Consider the following 16,686-nt stretch of genomic DNA (forward strand, 5'->3'; position numbering starts at 1 on the left):
GAGCAGCAACAAAAAAAAAAAGCCTGAGAAAAGGAAATGGATCCAAGAAACTGCTAGAGGACCAAGCAGTCTTTGGATTTTCAAGTTAAGACCCTAAGACAGATGTTTGGGAGTGAGTTGTCAATTTCAAATGAATCATTCCTGACCTCTCATCCCCCTTCAGATCAGGGTAACTAGCTGAAATTTGCAATTTTAGGCTGTATTATGTTGCTTTATGTATGGACAAGTTGCGAAAGGTGTTCTGTCCACCATGAAGTATAAGTTATGTGGGTAGTATCTTCATAGCTAGTTGCAGCCATTGGAATCTGAGCACAAAGTTCAATTACAAAATTGTAGAAGTGTTTGAAACCTTACTTGAAGTTTTGCTATCAAATGTGTTATCCCTTGTGATCAGGAAGGGAAAGATTTCTTAGGCTATATCAGGGTGCTCTTCTTCAGAAAGCTATTCTTTTTTTTACTGACTGGAACATAGACTAGAGAAATAAACCATCTGTCTTGCAAAGATTGTCACTTCATAGGTGGGGCAGAAAGAAGAGCTACATCAGTCAGACACAGTTGGTGCTGACAGCCATATCAGAGTCTGCAGTTCACCAGTCAGAACTTCTTTGAACTCCTCAAAGGTGATGTGGAGTGCTTAATCACATTTCTGTTTCTTTATCATAGACAGTTGACTACTTTCAATGCATATGATAGTTTGGCTGTGGTACAGAATATAGAAACAGGTGCTTGAGACTGGATCTAAGGGGACATTGTGGTGTAATTGCCTGAAGTAACTAGGAAAATAAAACTAACATTCACATTTTTAAGGAAAAGGTACAGCATTGAAGAGGCTTTCAGGGTAGGGCATAACTGCATTACCTGAGCGTTCCCTAGACTCCCAACCTTAGATGCTATCGCGCTTGGTGTGCTAGCCCTAAGGAACAGCACGGAGCGTAGAGTGGAGTAGAGACACCATGGCGAGGCTCTGTAATCAGGTGGGGACTCGATTGTTTTTGTGCACAAAGCTGCACTTTTTGCCACCCTGAGCCAAAGACCTGTCATGTTTTGACAAATGCTGTACCCTAGTGTACTTTTTGCTCATTATAATATCATTATAATACCAAAACACACCTCCATCCCAAAAGCTACCTGCCTCCAAGGTGTGACCACTCCTCACTGAGCATGTGCCCTGAATTTCTCAGAGCCTATTACTTTAAACGGAGACGGGAAAACTTTACACCAATCATTACTAAGATATGCTTGACCAGAGCCACTCGAGCTCCACCTAAAAGATAGAAAATAATATAAATTGTCCCAAGAGAGACAGGATGTTAGGGAAGATACCATCGTCAGGGGAGATACCATCCCGAGGTAATACAACATCCTTAGGACCTCCTGACTCCTGGGATCAGTTGACGGGCTGAGCCTCTCTTCCCCCCCATATTGGGACGCCTTTGGGTGAGATCTGAATACTTATAAATCTCTCTAGAGTCTTTGATCTTTTTAACGTGTTTATTTCTAGGCCATGCACCTGTAACATCTGTAACACCTGTGTATTTCATGCATGCTAGCTTGCTTTTGCAAACAGTCACTATCGCTGGCAATCCAAAAGAACCTGATTATCTGTTGCTGTAATAAACCATACTTGATTGCATTGTGATAGCTCTCATTAAGTGCAACTAGGGTAAGGGTGGTTATCCATGATAGTTCAGTGTTCTGAATCCAACCAGACCCCCAGACGGTTAATGCGTTTTTGGTGAATGTCTGACTGGACCCCCAGATGGTTAACATGTTTTGGTGAATGTCCGACTGGTTCAGTACCCTGAATCCGACCAGGCCCGTAACGGTTAATCAGCTACACCCCTTAACGTGACAGACATACAGTGCTGCTCACCAGATGTATTTGTGACTTGCAGGAAAGCAAAAGGCACTCTCTGCCTTCAAAGTACTTGAGAACAAGTAACAAAGCAACTGTGGATCCTGAGTGGAGGGGAAGGTTTCCCTCAGTACAAAGGGGAAAGTAACAGCATGCTTACCAAACCGAAAGAATGAACTAGGAAACCTAGTGAGATTTATGCAGTTGGGCCATATTCTGTGGGCAAAAATACTCTTCTGCTTTAGATAAAAAATTCTTTGCCTTGTAGGAAGCAACTGGTTGAACTAAGCATTCCAGATCTTACCATGTCAGCTACCATAACCTTAAAGAGGAGAAACCCTTGTTTGCAAGAAGCTAAAATGAGAGGCTGCAAGCAGTAGTACCTTCAGTGCTTGTGTGTGTAGCGCCTTAAAGAGCAGCAAACCTACTTGTGACCTGGCTGCCCATTCCACCTTGAAGGTCTAATGGTGAACTGGCTGCACAATGAGGAGTCTCCATGGAGTACGTTGGTGCTTTTTGGCCAGTGCTGCTGGTGATGCCAGAGGTGTGTGCAGAGAGCTGCTAAATATTTGAGTGCTCTTGGTTTCAAATTCAGGTGCTTTGAATTAGCTGTTTTTGTTTGTCCATTACAGTGTTTGGAAGAAAGGAAGGGGCCACCTTTGGGGCTACAGCATCCTGTTGCCTTCAGTATTTATTTTTTTTTTTTGTTCAGAAACAATAAAAACAGGAACAAAGTAAGTTTACATGTAGTTTAATACATTTAGCTGACACCTAGACTGTACAATGCTCCAAAGTGTCAAGGCACAAATTGTGAAAAAGACTTGGTCTCAAATATTTGCAGAGTACAATGATTACAGGACAAATATCTGATGGCTGTAGCGAGACACTTCACAACACTCTATAGTGGTACACATGAAAGACTCAGGCCACAGTCATGGCTGCAACTGTTTGGAACAGCTTTCTGGAAGCTGTATTTATATACAGATGGATTTCTTCATCTGAATGTAGTGAGGTTGCAATTTGTGCTTATTTCTGGTAACAGTTAAAATGCTGTTGTCTTATAAAATGTACTAGTTTTCAATATCATATTACCTTTCAATCAGCACTATCATTTAATTTACCATAAAACTCCTGTGTGACTTACCCAGTTAGACACATTTGTTTCAAACAAAGACTGCTGTTATCAAACTGTAATTAACAAATAGTAATGGTATAAGTAGTTTAGCTAAAAAAAAGTCATAATTTTCTTTAGAAAATTCTTAAGGAAAAAATATTTTTGGCGAAAAGCTGTTTATTCAGAGTTCTTGTCACAATTGTCTTTCCAGATACGGTAATTGAGTGCAGAAGCCATGGTTAGCCAAGCTAAATAAGGAACCATCAAATAAGCTGCTGTTTTGCTGATGTTATACCAGGAAGCAGTTGTAGCTGTTGCAGTACCAGTCGTGAGCAGCAGAGTCACCAGCCCCTGGAACACCAGGAAGGTGGTTAGTGTTTTACTTTTGCATTTTCTTGACTAGTTAGTCAAGATATTTGTCTGGCTCTTCCCAGTTAGCTCTGACACTTGGTGTATGTTTCTGTGGTTTATTTCTTCTCAGAAACTAGCTAGTGAAAAAGATTTCTTCTTTTTTTTTTTTGAAAAAGATTGTCCTCTATGAGTCAGGTGAACTGACTCATAACAGTCAGAAGAAAGGGCACAGCAGCTGGGAGCAGATAAAAATCTCACCTATATATACCTTATTTTTTTCCTTATTTTTCTTTTTTGGTAGCAGGAAGTGCTACATTGAATAGAAACCCGGTGTGACTTACAGCAAATAAGCTCACCGAATGCTTTTCTGTTATAAATGCTTCCCAAAAGAGATGCCATAAAATCAAATTAACAATGGCTTTCAAAGTGTTCTGCTACTATAATGTTGCTTGTTTATTTAGGAAACCAGGCAAATAATAAGAACTACTAATTATACTAATTATTTTTGAGGCAAGCTGTTCTTCTTCAGACTGCAGAAAATTAGTCTGATCTAAAATGGATGCTGATTACATGAGTAATGATAAGCTTCTTATCACTGCTGTTTGCCAAAGAGATAGCTAGGAATTTTACTAAGGCATAAATGTTTACATTTTCAAGTCACAGAAAGCTCTTATCAAAAGGTGGCAGAAAGAACTACGTGAAATCTAAACATTCACAGGTGCTATAGATACATAATTCTCATAGGTGGCTGTTAGCATGCATAAAGAAAAACTTCTGCAAGCTGCATTCTATACTGATTACACAAATCACGTTCAGTTTCAGGGAGAAAAAATTATAACACAAAACTTGTGTTTTAACACATTACAAGTGACTGCAGAATCGTATACTGAGGAGACTTCGTTATCCACTTACCCATCCCATTTTGTGAGTTCCAAAAAATATTGGAGTCCATGCCCAGTTTAATGCTAGCTGCCCTGCATACAGGCCCAGAGGAACCACTGACTTTTCATTGAAGCCTCCCAATTCCTTCCATACCAGGTAAGAGCCATATCTAAAAAAAAAAAAAGCAAATGTAAGGGGTAATTCAATACACAGGTTAGAAAGCAACCACGTATTCTTAATCAAATCAAATTGCTTCAGTGTCAGAAACTAAATTAATTTGGTTTTGGCACTACTTGACAGAATCAATGACTGCGCAGGTTTGATCATCTGTTGCAGACAGCAAGATGGAGGGAGGAAAAATTCCCCTGTTCTGCCAGAGTTCTTATTTCTAGGTATGGAGGAGCAGATGACCTACTGCATTTAAGTCTTAAAAGAGAATGCTTCCATTTCAACACAGCAAATCTTAAGACTCGAAGATAAAAGGTAAGTCTCTGAATAGGAAAAAAAAAATCAATACTGGGAGATGATGTTTTAAAAATATTGTAGTTTAAAAGAAAGCTTTTTAAATAGATGAATATAGGAGAAGTAGGAATTGAGGTGGGAATGGACAAAATGAGTAACAGAAGCATGGGTGGTAGATGGTGTTTGAGCAAAGAATGAACCCTACAGTCATGTTTCAGAAGGGATGGTGAGGGGCAGGGAGGTACAAAGATAGGAAGAACAAAGATTTTTAGGACTTCTGTTGAAAGAACAAGGAGCATCTAGCACCCTCCTTCTCTGTGGGATCCCATCTATTGAAAGATCTTCCTAAAATGTTCTCGAGATTTTGAACAAGCCACCTTAATGCTACTGAAAAGCAATTCACTGGAAAGATCCCACAGTGTAAGCTGCTAAAGACAAGAATTCTTGGGATTTGTGAGACTGGCCAATGTAAGATTTAGTTTTGCATGGAAGGCGTGACAGATTAGCAAAATGAGTACTCGTCATCCAACACTCTTCTTTTGCTTGTTTGACTTTTTCATTAGATATTTCAATACACATGACTGCAGAACCATTCCAAGAGACAAGAGTCCCGTGGACAAAATGCCAACACCTCAAATTATACTCTTGTTTCAGAATTAAAAACTGAATACAGAGTCCATCTTGGTAGGAGTCCAGTAGGCATGTGAACTGGACTGTGCACTTTGCTGGACAGCGGGGGCTCATACGTATTTCTACTGGTAATGGAGCAAAAATGGATACCAACTCTTAAGCATTATTTCCTTAAGGAGCAGACAAACACTTGTAGGAGTGTTCAATAATACGGATATTTTGGGTCTGACCAAGTTGGTGACCAAACCTTGCTTCTTGACCACTTCTTTCACAATAAGTAGACAATGCAACTCTGGTATCCTGGCAGTTTGACTACAGAGAATATTTAAAACACATATTCTTTTTGGGAGAGAAGGATGAGCAACTTAATGGTTTCTCTTTGTAAAAGGCATCAGGACCAAAGTCAGTTTCTAAGTGACTTAACACAGCTACAGTGTGGATTCAGAGTTGTTGATACATCTAACTTTGACTAAAGGCAAAGCTCGTCGTGCACAAATTTATTTGGGAACTAAACATCAAAGAAAAGCATGGAAGCTTATTAAACCTTGCTTTTTGTTAGAATCTGTTGAATGTATTAAAAGCAAGAAATAACTAAAGGAACCAGGAGTCTTGATTGTTCCAAGGAATGTGTGTACAGGACAGATTATGGAAAAAAAATGCCTGACAATAAATACGCCTTTTCACTGAGTTAGATGTATATATAGTACATAACCAAGTCCATCAATCTGCTTCTGGTATTTCCAAAGTAAGCTGATAAACTGTCACAATCAGGATTTTTAAAAGATTTAATTTAGTGTCCAGATTTAGTGATGAGAAATCAGGAAACAGGCTTATGAGCTGTGCAGTCAACTTGAAGAAGGCCCTTCATGGGAAAGTGATTTTTTTTTCTTGTTTCTTTTTTATCCCCATGACAGTAACGCTCCAATTCAAATATTAACTCTCTGAATATACAAAAGAAAAGAGCTATTAAAAAAGACACGCTGTAAGAGAGCCAATTTAACATCCAGGTACAGATTGTAGCCTAAAAATTAATACTATGGGTTTAAAAACTATGCATATTTGATAGCTAGGAAAAAAAAAAAAAAAAAGAAAAAAAAAGATGTTGAGTCTTGGATTGTAGCTAGTTCTTAATGAACAAGTGCAGAAGGAACACAAGGCATCATTTAGTGTTTGCTGGCTGCACCAGCCTCTGCCGAAGCTCCTGAGCAGACTTAACATAAAACCATGCTTTGTTGGGTGGACAGCTTCTGGAGCAGTCTGTGAGAAGTGACAAAGCTGCCCAAATGATCTCCTGAGACAATCTACTTCTATAAATATTTTTGCTACATCTTATTAAAAGTAACAGCTGCCAAAATATAGTAGTATTAAACATTTACAGTACCTGTGGGAATGGTATTTGGCCTCATGCTTTCCTGTTCATTTGACAGTAATTGCTGTGCTGTCAGGTATTTTAAACTAGTTAAATAAGGAGGCAGCAGAGGGTTTCAGACATCAATAGTTTAACAGCCTGCCAATTTTATTTGAAAGGACATGTATGTTATTTTTGATTTTGTTTTCTTTTAATTGAGCTCTGTTAGAACAGTTCTCTCTCTTTTTTTTTTCATTTTCTTAAAGCTACTGTAGGACATGCTTAGAAGAAATCCCAGAGCTTCCTCACTCCATTGCTGCCAGCTTGGCAGGTCTTCCCCTCAGAATGAATAATGAAAGCAAATTAATGACAGGTGTTCAAACTCCTGAAGTGGATACTTCTGTGTACAAAATGTCCTATCAAACCCACACACAACTCCCCAAACATGTTCTTACCTGTTACACAGGCAGCTTGACACAGTTTCTTACAAACATACAGCTACAGGAATACAGTAATAGTTTTATGGTCTAGTATTATAAAATAAATAACTTGAAGATCAGATAAGTGTGTTGATACAATGTGAAAAACATACCCCATAGATGTATAGAGAGTTCCCCAAACAGGAGCAAACACCCAGTTAGGTGGACACCAAGATGGCTTCTGCAGAGATTCATACCACACCAAGATTTCCTTTTTGGTTATTGTGCTTCCTAAAAATCCTCCTGCATGGGGCAAGAGTGCGAAGCCCACTGCTGGGGCCCAGGCTGGTACCACTTCCATTGAGACAGTGAATCTGAAACAAACCCAAACAAGTTGGTTAGTAGAGCAACCTTAAAATGAAACTATGAAACTATTCAATTTTTTTAAAGTAGATTTTAAAAACATACACATGTAGGATCTGATCCACAGCCTTGCCTTGGCACTCAGAAAGAGTGCAGCTGAAATAAATGTATCTTTTATCAGCTTCACTGGACAATACTCACCTGCTTATGGGAACCTATCATTCACATTTTGGTGAGTTTTGGTGGTTGGTTTTTTTTTTTTTTGGTTGGTTGAGTTTTTTTGAGCCTTTGCTTCCCCCTTAATTTCATGCAGTAAGACTGCTGAATGTAAGACTGCTGAATTTTACCTACATAGTCATTCATGGGTGAGAATAATTATGCCAGAGGAATAATGCAGTTTGATATTATATTAAGTACACTTGGAAAAAAGACTGCCCAAAGAAACTTTTATTTCTGTATTTACCACAAAGTTCATTCACTTACAGAAATGGTGTAATCAAAAGTGATGAAGTGGATAAAGAGTGTGCTTGCCTGTGCTCAAGCAAAATAATTTTATACACTGTGTTATATTTTTAGCCTCTAAGGGTGCTAAGGATGCTCAGGGGCTAGTAAGATGGGTGTGATAAGTAGCAGACAGTTGAGAAGCTGCTCAGAAAACATGCGCTAGGGAGGGCAAGGAGAAAACAGGCACTTAAATGATGTTTTGATGAACAAGGATGGAGACCTTGGTGGCTAAATGGGGCTTCTTCAAAATACAGGCAATCGGTTGCAGCCATCTCAGCTGCTAAAACCCATAAAGTATACTGGATTAAATTTGCCTACAGAAGTAAGACGAAGCAACGCCTTGTTCTGGCAGGCTGAGCTGCTTTAGTTGGAGTACAGGCAGCAACAAAAAGAGTAAGGAAGTAGGCAGGGAAAAGCTTCATCACAAGTTGTCTGGCAAGAAGTCAGTTGCTACAAAAGATCTGTGTTTAGCTAGTTGAAATGCAAATAGATGAGAGGATTATAAAAAGGGCAGAACCAAAGCGTATCATTTTTCAAATGTACAGTGGTAAAATACAGCCAATTTCTGTTAATCTGTTAGGCAGCATGGACAGATGGCAGGAAGGGATCCTAAGATGGCAAGAGGGTAGGGAAGAAACGGTGAAAGGGCAGCACTGGAAACCCTGGGACAGAAAGCGTTAGAGCCACCAGCATTTCAGAAGACAGTTCAGTAGGTGTGACCACGGGCCAGGCTGAGAAGGATCGAGAAAATTTCTGGTGATAGGAGCAAACAATTTTTGAAGGCAGAACAGTGGGACTGGTAAAGCATGCAGGATTGGAAAGTTTGTAAGCAGTAAACAAGAAAGGGCATGTAGGCTGCTGTGCTCTGAGGATGCCTCAGGGGAGAGTGTAGGAGGGCAGTGGAAGAGGGAGAACAATGTGCTAGCCTGCTGGAACTGCATCAATTAGGTCTTGGGTGGAGGATGGACAGCAAGGAAGGGAAGAAAAGCTCTGCATAGCTCATTGCTGCAGTCATTGCTGCTGTACTTCCTGCCTCGAGTATTCTTCCTGCTGTTTTACTGGGAGCACCTTAAGTGGAGCAAAGGAATTAATGCATTCTATCACATGTAGATCTGTATGGTTACTTTCCTGCAGGAGCTGTAGAGCGTGCTACTTGTTGCCAAGACTGACAGCATCAAAGGCTCTGCCTTTGGGATATGAGGGAATTGCTTTGTGCAGGAGAAACGAGGTATAATGTGAACAAGAGCTCCAAACACAACGGTTCCCTCTGGTTGCCTTCCGATAGTAATTCACAAAGGTTAAGTTACAAGTAGAAAGCTGCTCAGATCTAATCAATTTTTATTCTGTTGCTTTTACCTTGAAGAGAACACCAGGCCTTAATTCTGTACACACATGGTACAGCACTGGTCATTGGTGCAGCTCCAGCACAGCTATCAAATGCTAGCATTTTATTTTATTTTTTTTTAAGTGATAAGCAAGGACCACAAGGGTTTTATGCTTTATTTAGACATAAAAATATCAGGGCAGTTTCCTGCAGGTATTAGGCAACTGGACTTTGTCAGGTGTTGTTCCTTCTGTCAGCTTCTCCCCAAGGAAATAAGTCTGAAAGTGTTCTGCCAGCCAAAAGTGCTAAATGTTATCAAATTGGAAAAACAATTCTCTGCTGCAGTCAGTAAATAAATGATGCAGCTGCAAGTCTATCCCTGTACATGTCAGAGGAAGAATGCTAAAATAATTCTTAAGTGACATGAGGAAGAAAATCAGGTAGGCAAACAAGTGGTGAAGGCACAAAGCAGAGAAAGGGAAAAATCAAGCTGTGCATGAACAGGAATGGGGAACAGACAAAAGTGAAGAAATTAAACATACTGATTTGAATTCAATATTGGTGTCCTATTATTTTGACTACTGTTACTGCTCATTTTTATGGGATGTTTTCCAGTAGCATTTCTCAGGACTTCCTAAGCATTGCAAAATGCTCTCTCCTGCATAGTACCTAGCAGAAAGAAGAACAAAGCCGTGCAGCACAGTTACAGGGTCAGTCCAGTAGACTACAGCTGTCCAGCAGCAGCGGGAGTTCTGTCTTTAATTCCCCAGAAATTAAATACTAGTATCAATTTCCAATAAAAAGCAATAGGGGAGCCACACCTGTTCAGCTTCTTCACTTTGGAAGAAGCTGTGTCCATCTTTCTCTGGCTACTTGCGGCAGGTCTTTAGTGAGAGGAAGTAAAAGGAAGGGATGCAGTGGAGACTCGATGGAGGAACCTTAACAGATGAGCAAAACAGCTGAAATGGCAAAAGATCCTTCAGCAATGAAAGACGCACACAAGGAAAGGTGCTGTGTATGAAATCCCAATGTTGGGTGACAAAGAGAGGAGGAAAATGGAAAAGGTGAAGGGTCCTGAGTGACACAATCTGATCTCAGAAAAGCTTGTGCAAATAAAGTTTCTGTTTTGACCTTTTATCACATGCAGTCTGGCAGCCCTAGCCTGGGTCCACGCTGCCCCTCAGTCAGTGCTGTAGCGTTTGTGCAGGTAGCTATGCAGCATGAGATCTGTGCCACCTTTATGGAATGCCCAGAAAATTTGTAAAAATAATGTAGTCAAGAGTTTGTAAAGGATTGCCAACCATGACTTTCTTTTAATGTAGTGTTCTAGTCAGTTTCATTGGAATTAAGCCTGATGCTTATAGATTTAGGACTGAAAACCTTCTCAGTTTTTACAATCAACTATGACGAGGCAACTAAGTTTTGTTTTGGTTTTAGTTAATAATACTATATTATTGTTACAACTAGAATAGCTTATTTTCCCAGCGATATTCCAACCCCACGTCAGGGTGAGATCAGGTTGCACAATACTCTTGCACCCTGATTTTCATACTGAAGAAACCTGGGTGTCTGTGATTGGTAACTGCAGTGTGACCAGCACTGGAAATCTTCACGCACCCCACACACTTAGCTTGCTTATTTCTGTTTCTGCCCTCCAACATTTTCTTCATAATCCCACCCATTTTCCATTTAGCCCTAGTCTGACTGCAGCAGGACAGTTTGTTTTACAAATGTTAAAATATTTTTTCTAGATATTCAAAACAGCTGACTTGCCAAAACATAATTCCAGCTAAGTAAAGTACCGGGTAAAATGAAGGAGAAGGCAAAAAATATATTGCAGCTTGCTGCCTAATGAGCTGCTATCTTTTTGCAGGTTGTTTCTCTGTGTTAGTGTTAACATGCAGAAAGTAAAACTGAAGCTTTGTGTGTCCTCCTCTCTTTTATCTGGAAAAGGGGCAAACTTTTGACTAATCCCCTTCTTGTGCAACTTAATGCTGGCTACCCAATCACACAGGGTTTAGATCACAGCTATTGCATTAAAAACACTGAGGAAAATTCTCAGCAAGGCTAAATCCCCAGTGCAGCTCTGGAGTTTCTGGTCCTGGGTGTTTTGAGGTGGACTGACAAAGCTGCAAAAGTATGGGGGGGAGAAGGGGCAGGGGATCCCCCAAGATGTATACTCACCCTCCCATCCTCTGTAGTGTCTCATTTTGAGGGCAGATATGTTCCTACCCAGGACTGAAAGGCATCATGCATGTCTTAAGTGGAGTAAAGCTTTTCCTTACATAGCTATCTGAAGAATTAAAGGGTGCACGTTTAATTTATGATAAACCTTTGAGATCTGTTGTTGCTTTAATTCCTGGGAAACTGTGACACTAAAAGTAAACTGTTGTCATAGTCTGTGATGCAGAACATGGCTACCACAGAAAAAGCAGTCTTATCTTTGTTGATCTTAAGTAATACCTAGAACAATGTCAGGTATGTTTTTCAGAAATAAGGGATTTCTACAATCAATATTACAGAATATAAATACAATATAAATGCCTAACAAGTGTATGTTTATAATATGTATTTATAAATTTAAAAACTAGTTGTATTTATTTAAGGATACAATGTGAGTAATATAGGTATCAGGTTTAGAGACAAAACAAGTCTTACCACCCACGTTACACTTCTTTTGGGGTGGCAAATTTAGGATTTACTGAAGTGACCAGATCCACATGCTGTGAACAGAAACTTATGCTAGAATACCATCTTCCCAGGTGATAATTTGCTGCATACTGCTCAATGTCTTCTGATTTTCCCTCTGTAAATTTGTATAATATCCTCTGCACGCATTGTATTTGAAAGACAAACACTACTTTCCTTTCAAACAGCTAGCTACCTAGCCTCCTGCTGCAGATTCTTCTTGTTCATCTACCCACTTTGAAACTGTCATTTGTGTGTATATGCTGTAAAACAATTTAGCTTCCCTTCGACAGTTCTTGTTTAAGTGATGCCTGGGCCAGCTTGCCAGGAATTCCTTAAACAGTAAAATGATGCAGAAGTGCCACATCCAAGGGATGCTTTAATAGCAGCAGATGTTCATGATCCACTAACACTGGTAAGCATCAGGTGCTTTGCAAGCAGTCTGTGCCCTTTCTGGCAAACCAAAAAGGAAACAATACTGCAGTGGTTTACAGGACTCAGACTTTTGCCCCCAGGCACTGCCTCTGAACCATCAGAGGTCACAACCGTGAACCTTACCTGGGCATAATGGGCCCCCGTAGGATGAGCTGCAACCCTGGCCTCATGCAAAAGGGGCACGTCTGGCTTCTGGAGCTCGCAGGGCAGCTGCCAGAAACAGGACCTCAAAGCTCTGCAGTGCAGCTTGAACGCAATGAGAGCAACTGTTGGTTACACTAAGAGCTTTCACTGAGGTGGAAACGCAGACTGGCCAGCCTAATAACTTGCCACCCGAGTGCCTGCTCTTGGTTGAACACGAAGTATCACCGCTGCTTATGTTACAGGCAGAGGCAGACGTGGAGCAGGATGTAGTCGTGCATTGCTGCCTGTGTATTTCAGCTAATTGTTGAGAAATTCATGTGTTTTTTCCAGGTATTTTACCTTGAAGTTGACAAAAACAGAGGAAACTAACAGTGAAATGTAGGATAGAGATTAGAAAAGCAAGCAAAATCTGCCCACCACAATCCTTTTGAATCGGCCTGAATAAAAAGTCAACACAATGTCTTGCTGTTCTGATCCATTTCCCATCTGCCCTGCTAAACTAATACAATCTATTTTGTTAAACTGGGTAGTGATGTCAGACTCACTGCTTGCTACTCTTTCATAACCTTAAGCTATGCAAAGTCATTGCACAACTGCAACTTCTGCATGGCTTTCATTTTTCAAAAAGAAAAAAAATTCTTGCTGTTCAGTGCTCAAGCCAGTACAGTGCATTTTGCTCCATTTTATAAGAATTGCTTGGAAATTGAAAAAAACAAGTTCTTTCTCGCAGCCCTGAAGATACATACGTGTCCAGTTAAGAAGCAGAGAGGCAACGCAAGAGGACACCTACTGCCCAAAGGACAACGGAAAAACTCACAAAGAAAAAAAAAAAGAAGAAAGAAAAAAGGAGAAAGAAAAAGAACAAACTGCTCCTCCTCAGCTCCTTTTCGGGGGACAAAAAGCAGCAGCAGCAGCACTTTCCGTGCCAAGCAGTGGGCTCCCGGCCCGCTATCTCCTCGGGGTCTCGCCTTGAGCCCCCCGACTCTGGCCCCACTGCCCCCGGCCCCGCCTCAGCGCCGAGGACCCCGCGGTCGCCCCCCGGCGGGCCCGGCCGTTACCTCTAGTCTGCTCCGCTCCCGCCGCTACCTCCAGTGCCAGCAGGCGGCCACCCCTGCACCTTCCGCCGGCGGGGCCCGCCCCGAGGAGGGACCGAGGGCGGCTCGTCTCGGGCCGGCTGAGGAGGAGGGGGGGTTGGAACTGCCCGGTTCCCGTGGCAACGCGGGGAGAGGCAGCTGGGCGGCGGCCATGGGCAGCTGGGCCGCGGCGCCATGGCGGCTCGGTGGCTGCGGCGGCCTCCACCGCGCCTGGCGACGGGCGGGCAGCTCCCTGGCCGGCGGTGGGGAACGGGCGGCGAGGCTGAGCGACCTGCTGAGGAGCTCGGAGCGGGACGGGGCGCCGGGAGAGGAGGCGGCGGCGGCGGCGAGGCGGGACCGGCGGCCCCCCCGGGAGGGCACGGTGCTACTCTTTCCCGGGCAGGGCAGCCATTTCGTGGGGATGGGCCGCGGGCTGCTACGGTACCCCGGCGTGCGGGACATGTACCGCCTGGCCGAGAAGGTGCTGGGCTACGACCTGCTCTCGCTCTGCCTGGAGGGGCCGCGGGCAGAGCTGGACCGCACCCAGCACTGCCAGCCCGCCGTGTTCGTCGCCTCCCTGGCCGCCGTGGAGAAGCTCAACCACCGGCAGCCTGACGTGAGGGCCGCGCCGGGGCCTGCCCCGGGCCTGGCGCCGAGAAATGGCGCCCCATGCACTCCGCCCAGCGGCTGCCCGTGTCCCTTCTCCACCCGCAGGTGCTGGAGAGCTGCGTGGCCGCCGCCGGGTACAGCGTCGGGGAGTTCGCTGCGCTTGTGTTCGCCGGAGCCATGGACTTCGCTGAAGGTGCTGGGGAAACGCTTTGAAGCCGCTTGTAGGACACCTCCCCTTCTGTCACCGCCCTGCCCCCGGCTCTTTTTTGTTAAAGTTTACTTTCTGCTTACACCATTCTCTGTACAGCTACCTGAAAGGAGGTTGTGGGAGGCCGGGAGTCAGCCTCCTCTCGTGGATAACTAGTGATAGGACTAGAGGGAATGGTTTCAGTTTGTGTCAGGAGGTTTAGGTTGGAAATTAGGAGATGTTTCTTCTCAGAAAGAGTAGTCAGGCACAGGAACGGGTTGCCCAGGGAGGTGGTTGCAAAAAGTTGCACCAGGGAAGGTTTAGGTTGGATATTAGGAAGAACTTATTTACCGAAAGGGTTGTGAGGCATTGGAATGGGCTGCCCAGAGAAGTGGTTGAGTCAATTTACCTGGAGGTCTTTAAAAGAGGTTTAGATGTAGTGCTTAGTGATATGGTTTAGTGGAGGACTGGTTATTGTTAGGTCAGAGGTTGGACTAGGTGATCTTGGAGGTCTCTTCCAACGCAGATTCTGTGGTGGAGTCATCGTCCCTGGGGGTGTTCAAGGAAAGGTTGGACCTGGTGCTTAGGGACATGATTTAGTGGGTGACACTGGTGGTAGGGGGATGGTTGGACCAGATGATCTTGGAGGGCTTTTACAACCGTAGTGGTTCTATGATTCGCTTTAATTTGCCTAACATTATGCTGAAAGCATCAGCATTTAATGGGAACGAGCAGCCAACGCTTGTGCGTGATGCAACACAGTGTCAGCCAAGGCCACATTTACCTGGCTCTACCTTCTTTCTCCCTAGCACTGTATGCAGTGAAGGTGCGCGCTGAAGCTATGCAGAAGGCGTCGGAGGCTGTCCCCAGTGGGATGCTGTCAGTGATTGGCCGGCCGGAGGCAAATTACAAGTTTGCCTGCTTGGAAGCTCGCAGGCACTGTGAATTGCTGGGTATAGAAAACCCTGTATGTGAAATTTCAAACTATTTGTTTCCAGACAGCAGAGTCATTGCGGGACACTTGCAGGTATTGCTGCAGATTAAGTTGAATTTAACATTTTGTTGAATTTAACATTTCAGTATTTAAAACTTTTTTCTGCTTCTATGTGGAGGTTAACCTGTGTGGCAAGAGTTTGGACAAACAAAAGAAGTTGCTTTGTGATGTTTGTTTGTTTGTTTTCTAGTGTGTGCCCAGTTGTTGGGTAGGGAAAGGAGTTGTTTTGTCATGGCAAGTCTGGTGAGATTGTTTTTGGGGGGTTTGTGGGGTGAGCAAGTAAAATTTTGTCATGTGAGACTCACTTCTATCTCTCTTTTATAGGCTTTGAAGTTTTTGCAGGAGAATGCCCGAAAATATTATTTTACACGTACGAAAATGCTTCCGGTCAGTGGTGCTTTTCACACACGACTTATGGAACCAGCAGTAGAGCCATTGGCTGAAGTCCTAAAATGCACTGAGATTCAAAAACCCCTGATTTGTGTCTATTCCAATGTTGATAGCAAAAAGTATATGCACTCAAAACACATTCAGAAGCTGCTAGTAAAGCAGATTGTTTCACCTGTGTTATGGGAACAGACCATGCATTCTGTTTATGAAAGAAAGCAAGGAACAGAATTTCCTTACACATACGAAGTGGGGCCTGGGAAGCAGCTAGGAGCAGTTCTGAAAAAGTGTAACTTAAAGGCCTGGAGGCAATATAGCCACGTAGATGTTTCAGAAGATGAGGAAGTAACAAAGACATAAACAGATTTTTGAGAAAAATCCATGCAACTTGTTTCTGCGTTATTTAAAAATAACTTCACACTCCTAAAAGAGGAAGTCTTAAGCGTTGGTTGCTTCTCATAATGAGAAGAGCACCATGCAAGTCACTGCAGTTAACATTGTCCTTCCCTGTGTGCCTCGGATGTGGAACAAGAGAGCAGCTTGCAAAGTCACTCTTCCACCTGTGTTGGGACTGCAAAACTGCCAATAAACATGCCAAATAGTGTTCTGTTTGGCCTTAATCTTCCAAGCAACTTCCCCTCTTTTTTTTTTCCTTTTTATTTTTATTTTTTGAATTTGTGTGTGTGTGTGCCTTCAAGTTCCAGTCAGTAGCTATTGCTGCCCATTCCAGGGGTCCTCCACCTGTGTTCTGGGCAGAGCTAGGTTGTTTGATGCTGGGTTGCCAAGGGTTTGAATTTGGGATGCTATGGGATGCATGATAGTTGGCCTGCAGGTCCACATGTAGAAGGAAATAATTTTTCTTCCAGTTGTTCAGTGCCACATTGTCTGTGCTAAAATTCCTCATATAGAATAAATGT

General features: G+C 42.8%; 2 protein-coding genes across 6 annotated transcripts in view; one reads left to right on the plus strand and one right to left on the minus strand.

Moving 5' to 3' along the window:
• The window catches only part of TSPO (translocator protein), a 36,182-nt gene extending 22,465 nt beyond the window's left edge, over nt 1-13,717 (minus strand). Inside the window, exons 1-5 of one of the 5 annotated variants that reach the window (XM_072041777.1) lie at nt 13,578-13,709; nt 12,499-12,621; nt 7,235-7,435; nt 4,233-4,371; nt 2,591-3,320 (exon numbers count right to left, since the gene is read on the minus strand). In XM_072041777.1, coding sequence (XP_071897878.1) covers nt 3,147-3,320; nt 4,233-4,371; nt 7,235-7,435; nt 12,499-12,545 — 561 coding nt within the window. In that variant the 5' untranslated portion in view covers nt 12,546-12,621; nt 13,578-13,709 and the 3' untranslated portion in view covers nt 2,591-3,146. Of the gene's footprint in view, nt 1-2,590; nt 3,321-4,232; nt 4,372-7,234; nt 7,436-12,498; nt 12,859-13,265; nt 13,501-13,577 lie in introns of those variants that run through there. The other 4 variants (XM_072041782.1, XM_072041779.1, XM_027450065.3 and 1 more) reach the window with 4 other exon arrangements.
• Nucleotides 13,718-13,764: 47 nt separating this feature from the next.
• Nucleotides 13,765-16,397, plus strand: MCAT (malonyl-CoA-acyl carrier protein transacylase). The gene is made up of 4 exons (XM_027450047.3): nt 13,765-14,208; nt 14,307-14,394; nt 15,198-15,415; nt 15,707-16,397. The coding sequence occupies exons 1-4, from the start codon at nt 13,765-13,767 to the stop codon at nt 16,127-16,129; spliced, it is 1,173 nt and encodes a 390-aa protein (XP_027305848.1). The 3' UTR covers nt 16,130-16,397.
• Nucleotides 16,398-16,686: the final 289 nt, after the last annotated feature.

Source organism: Anas platyrhynchos, chromosome 1 (genome assembly GCF_047663525.1).
Source record: "Anas platyrhynchos isolate ZD024472 breed Pekin duck chromosome 1, IASCAAS_PekinDuck_T2T, whole genome shotgun sequence".
Classification (NCBI taxonomy): Eukaryota; Metazoa; Chordata; class Aves; order Anseriformes; family Anatidae; genus Anas; species Anas platyrhynchos.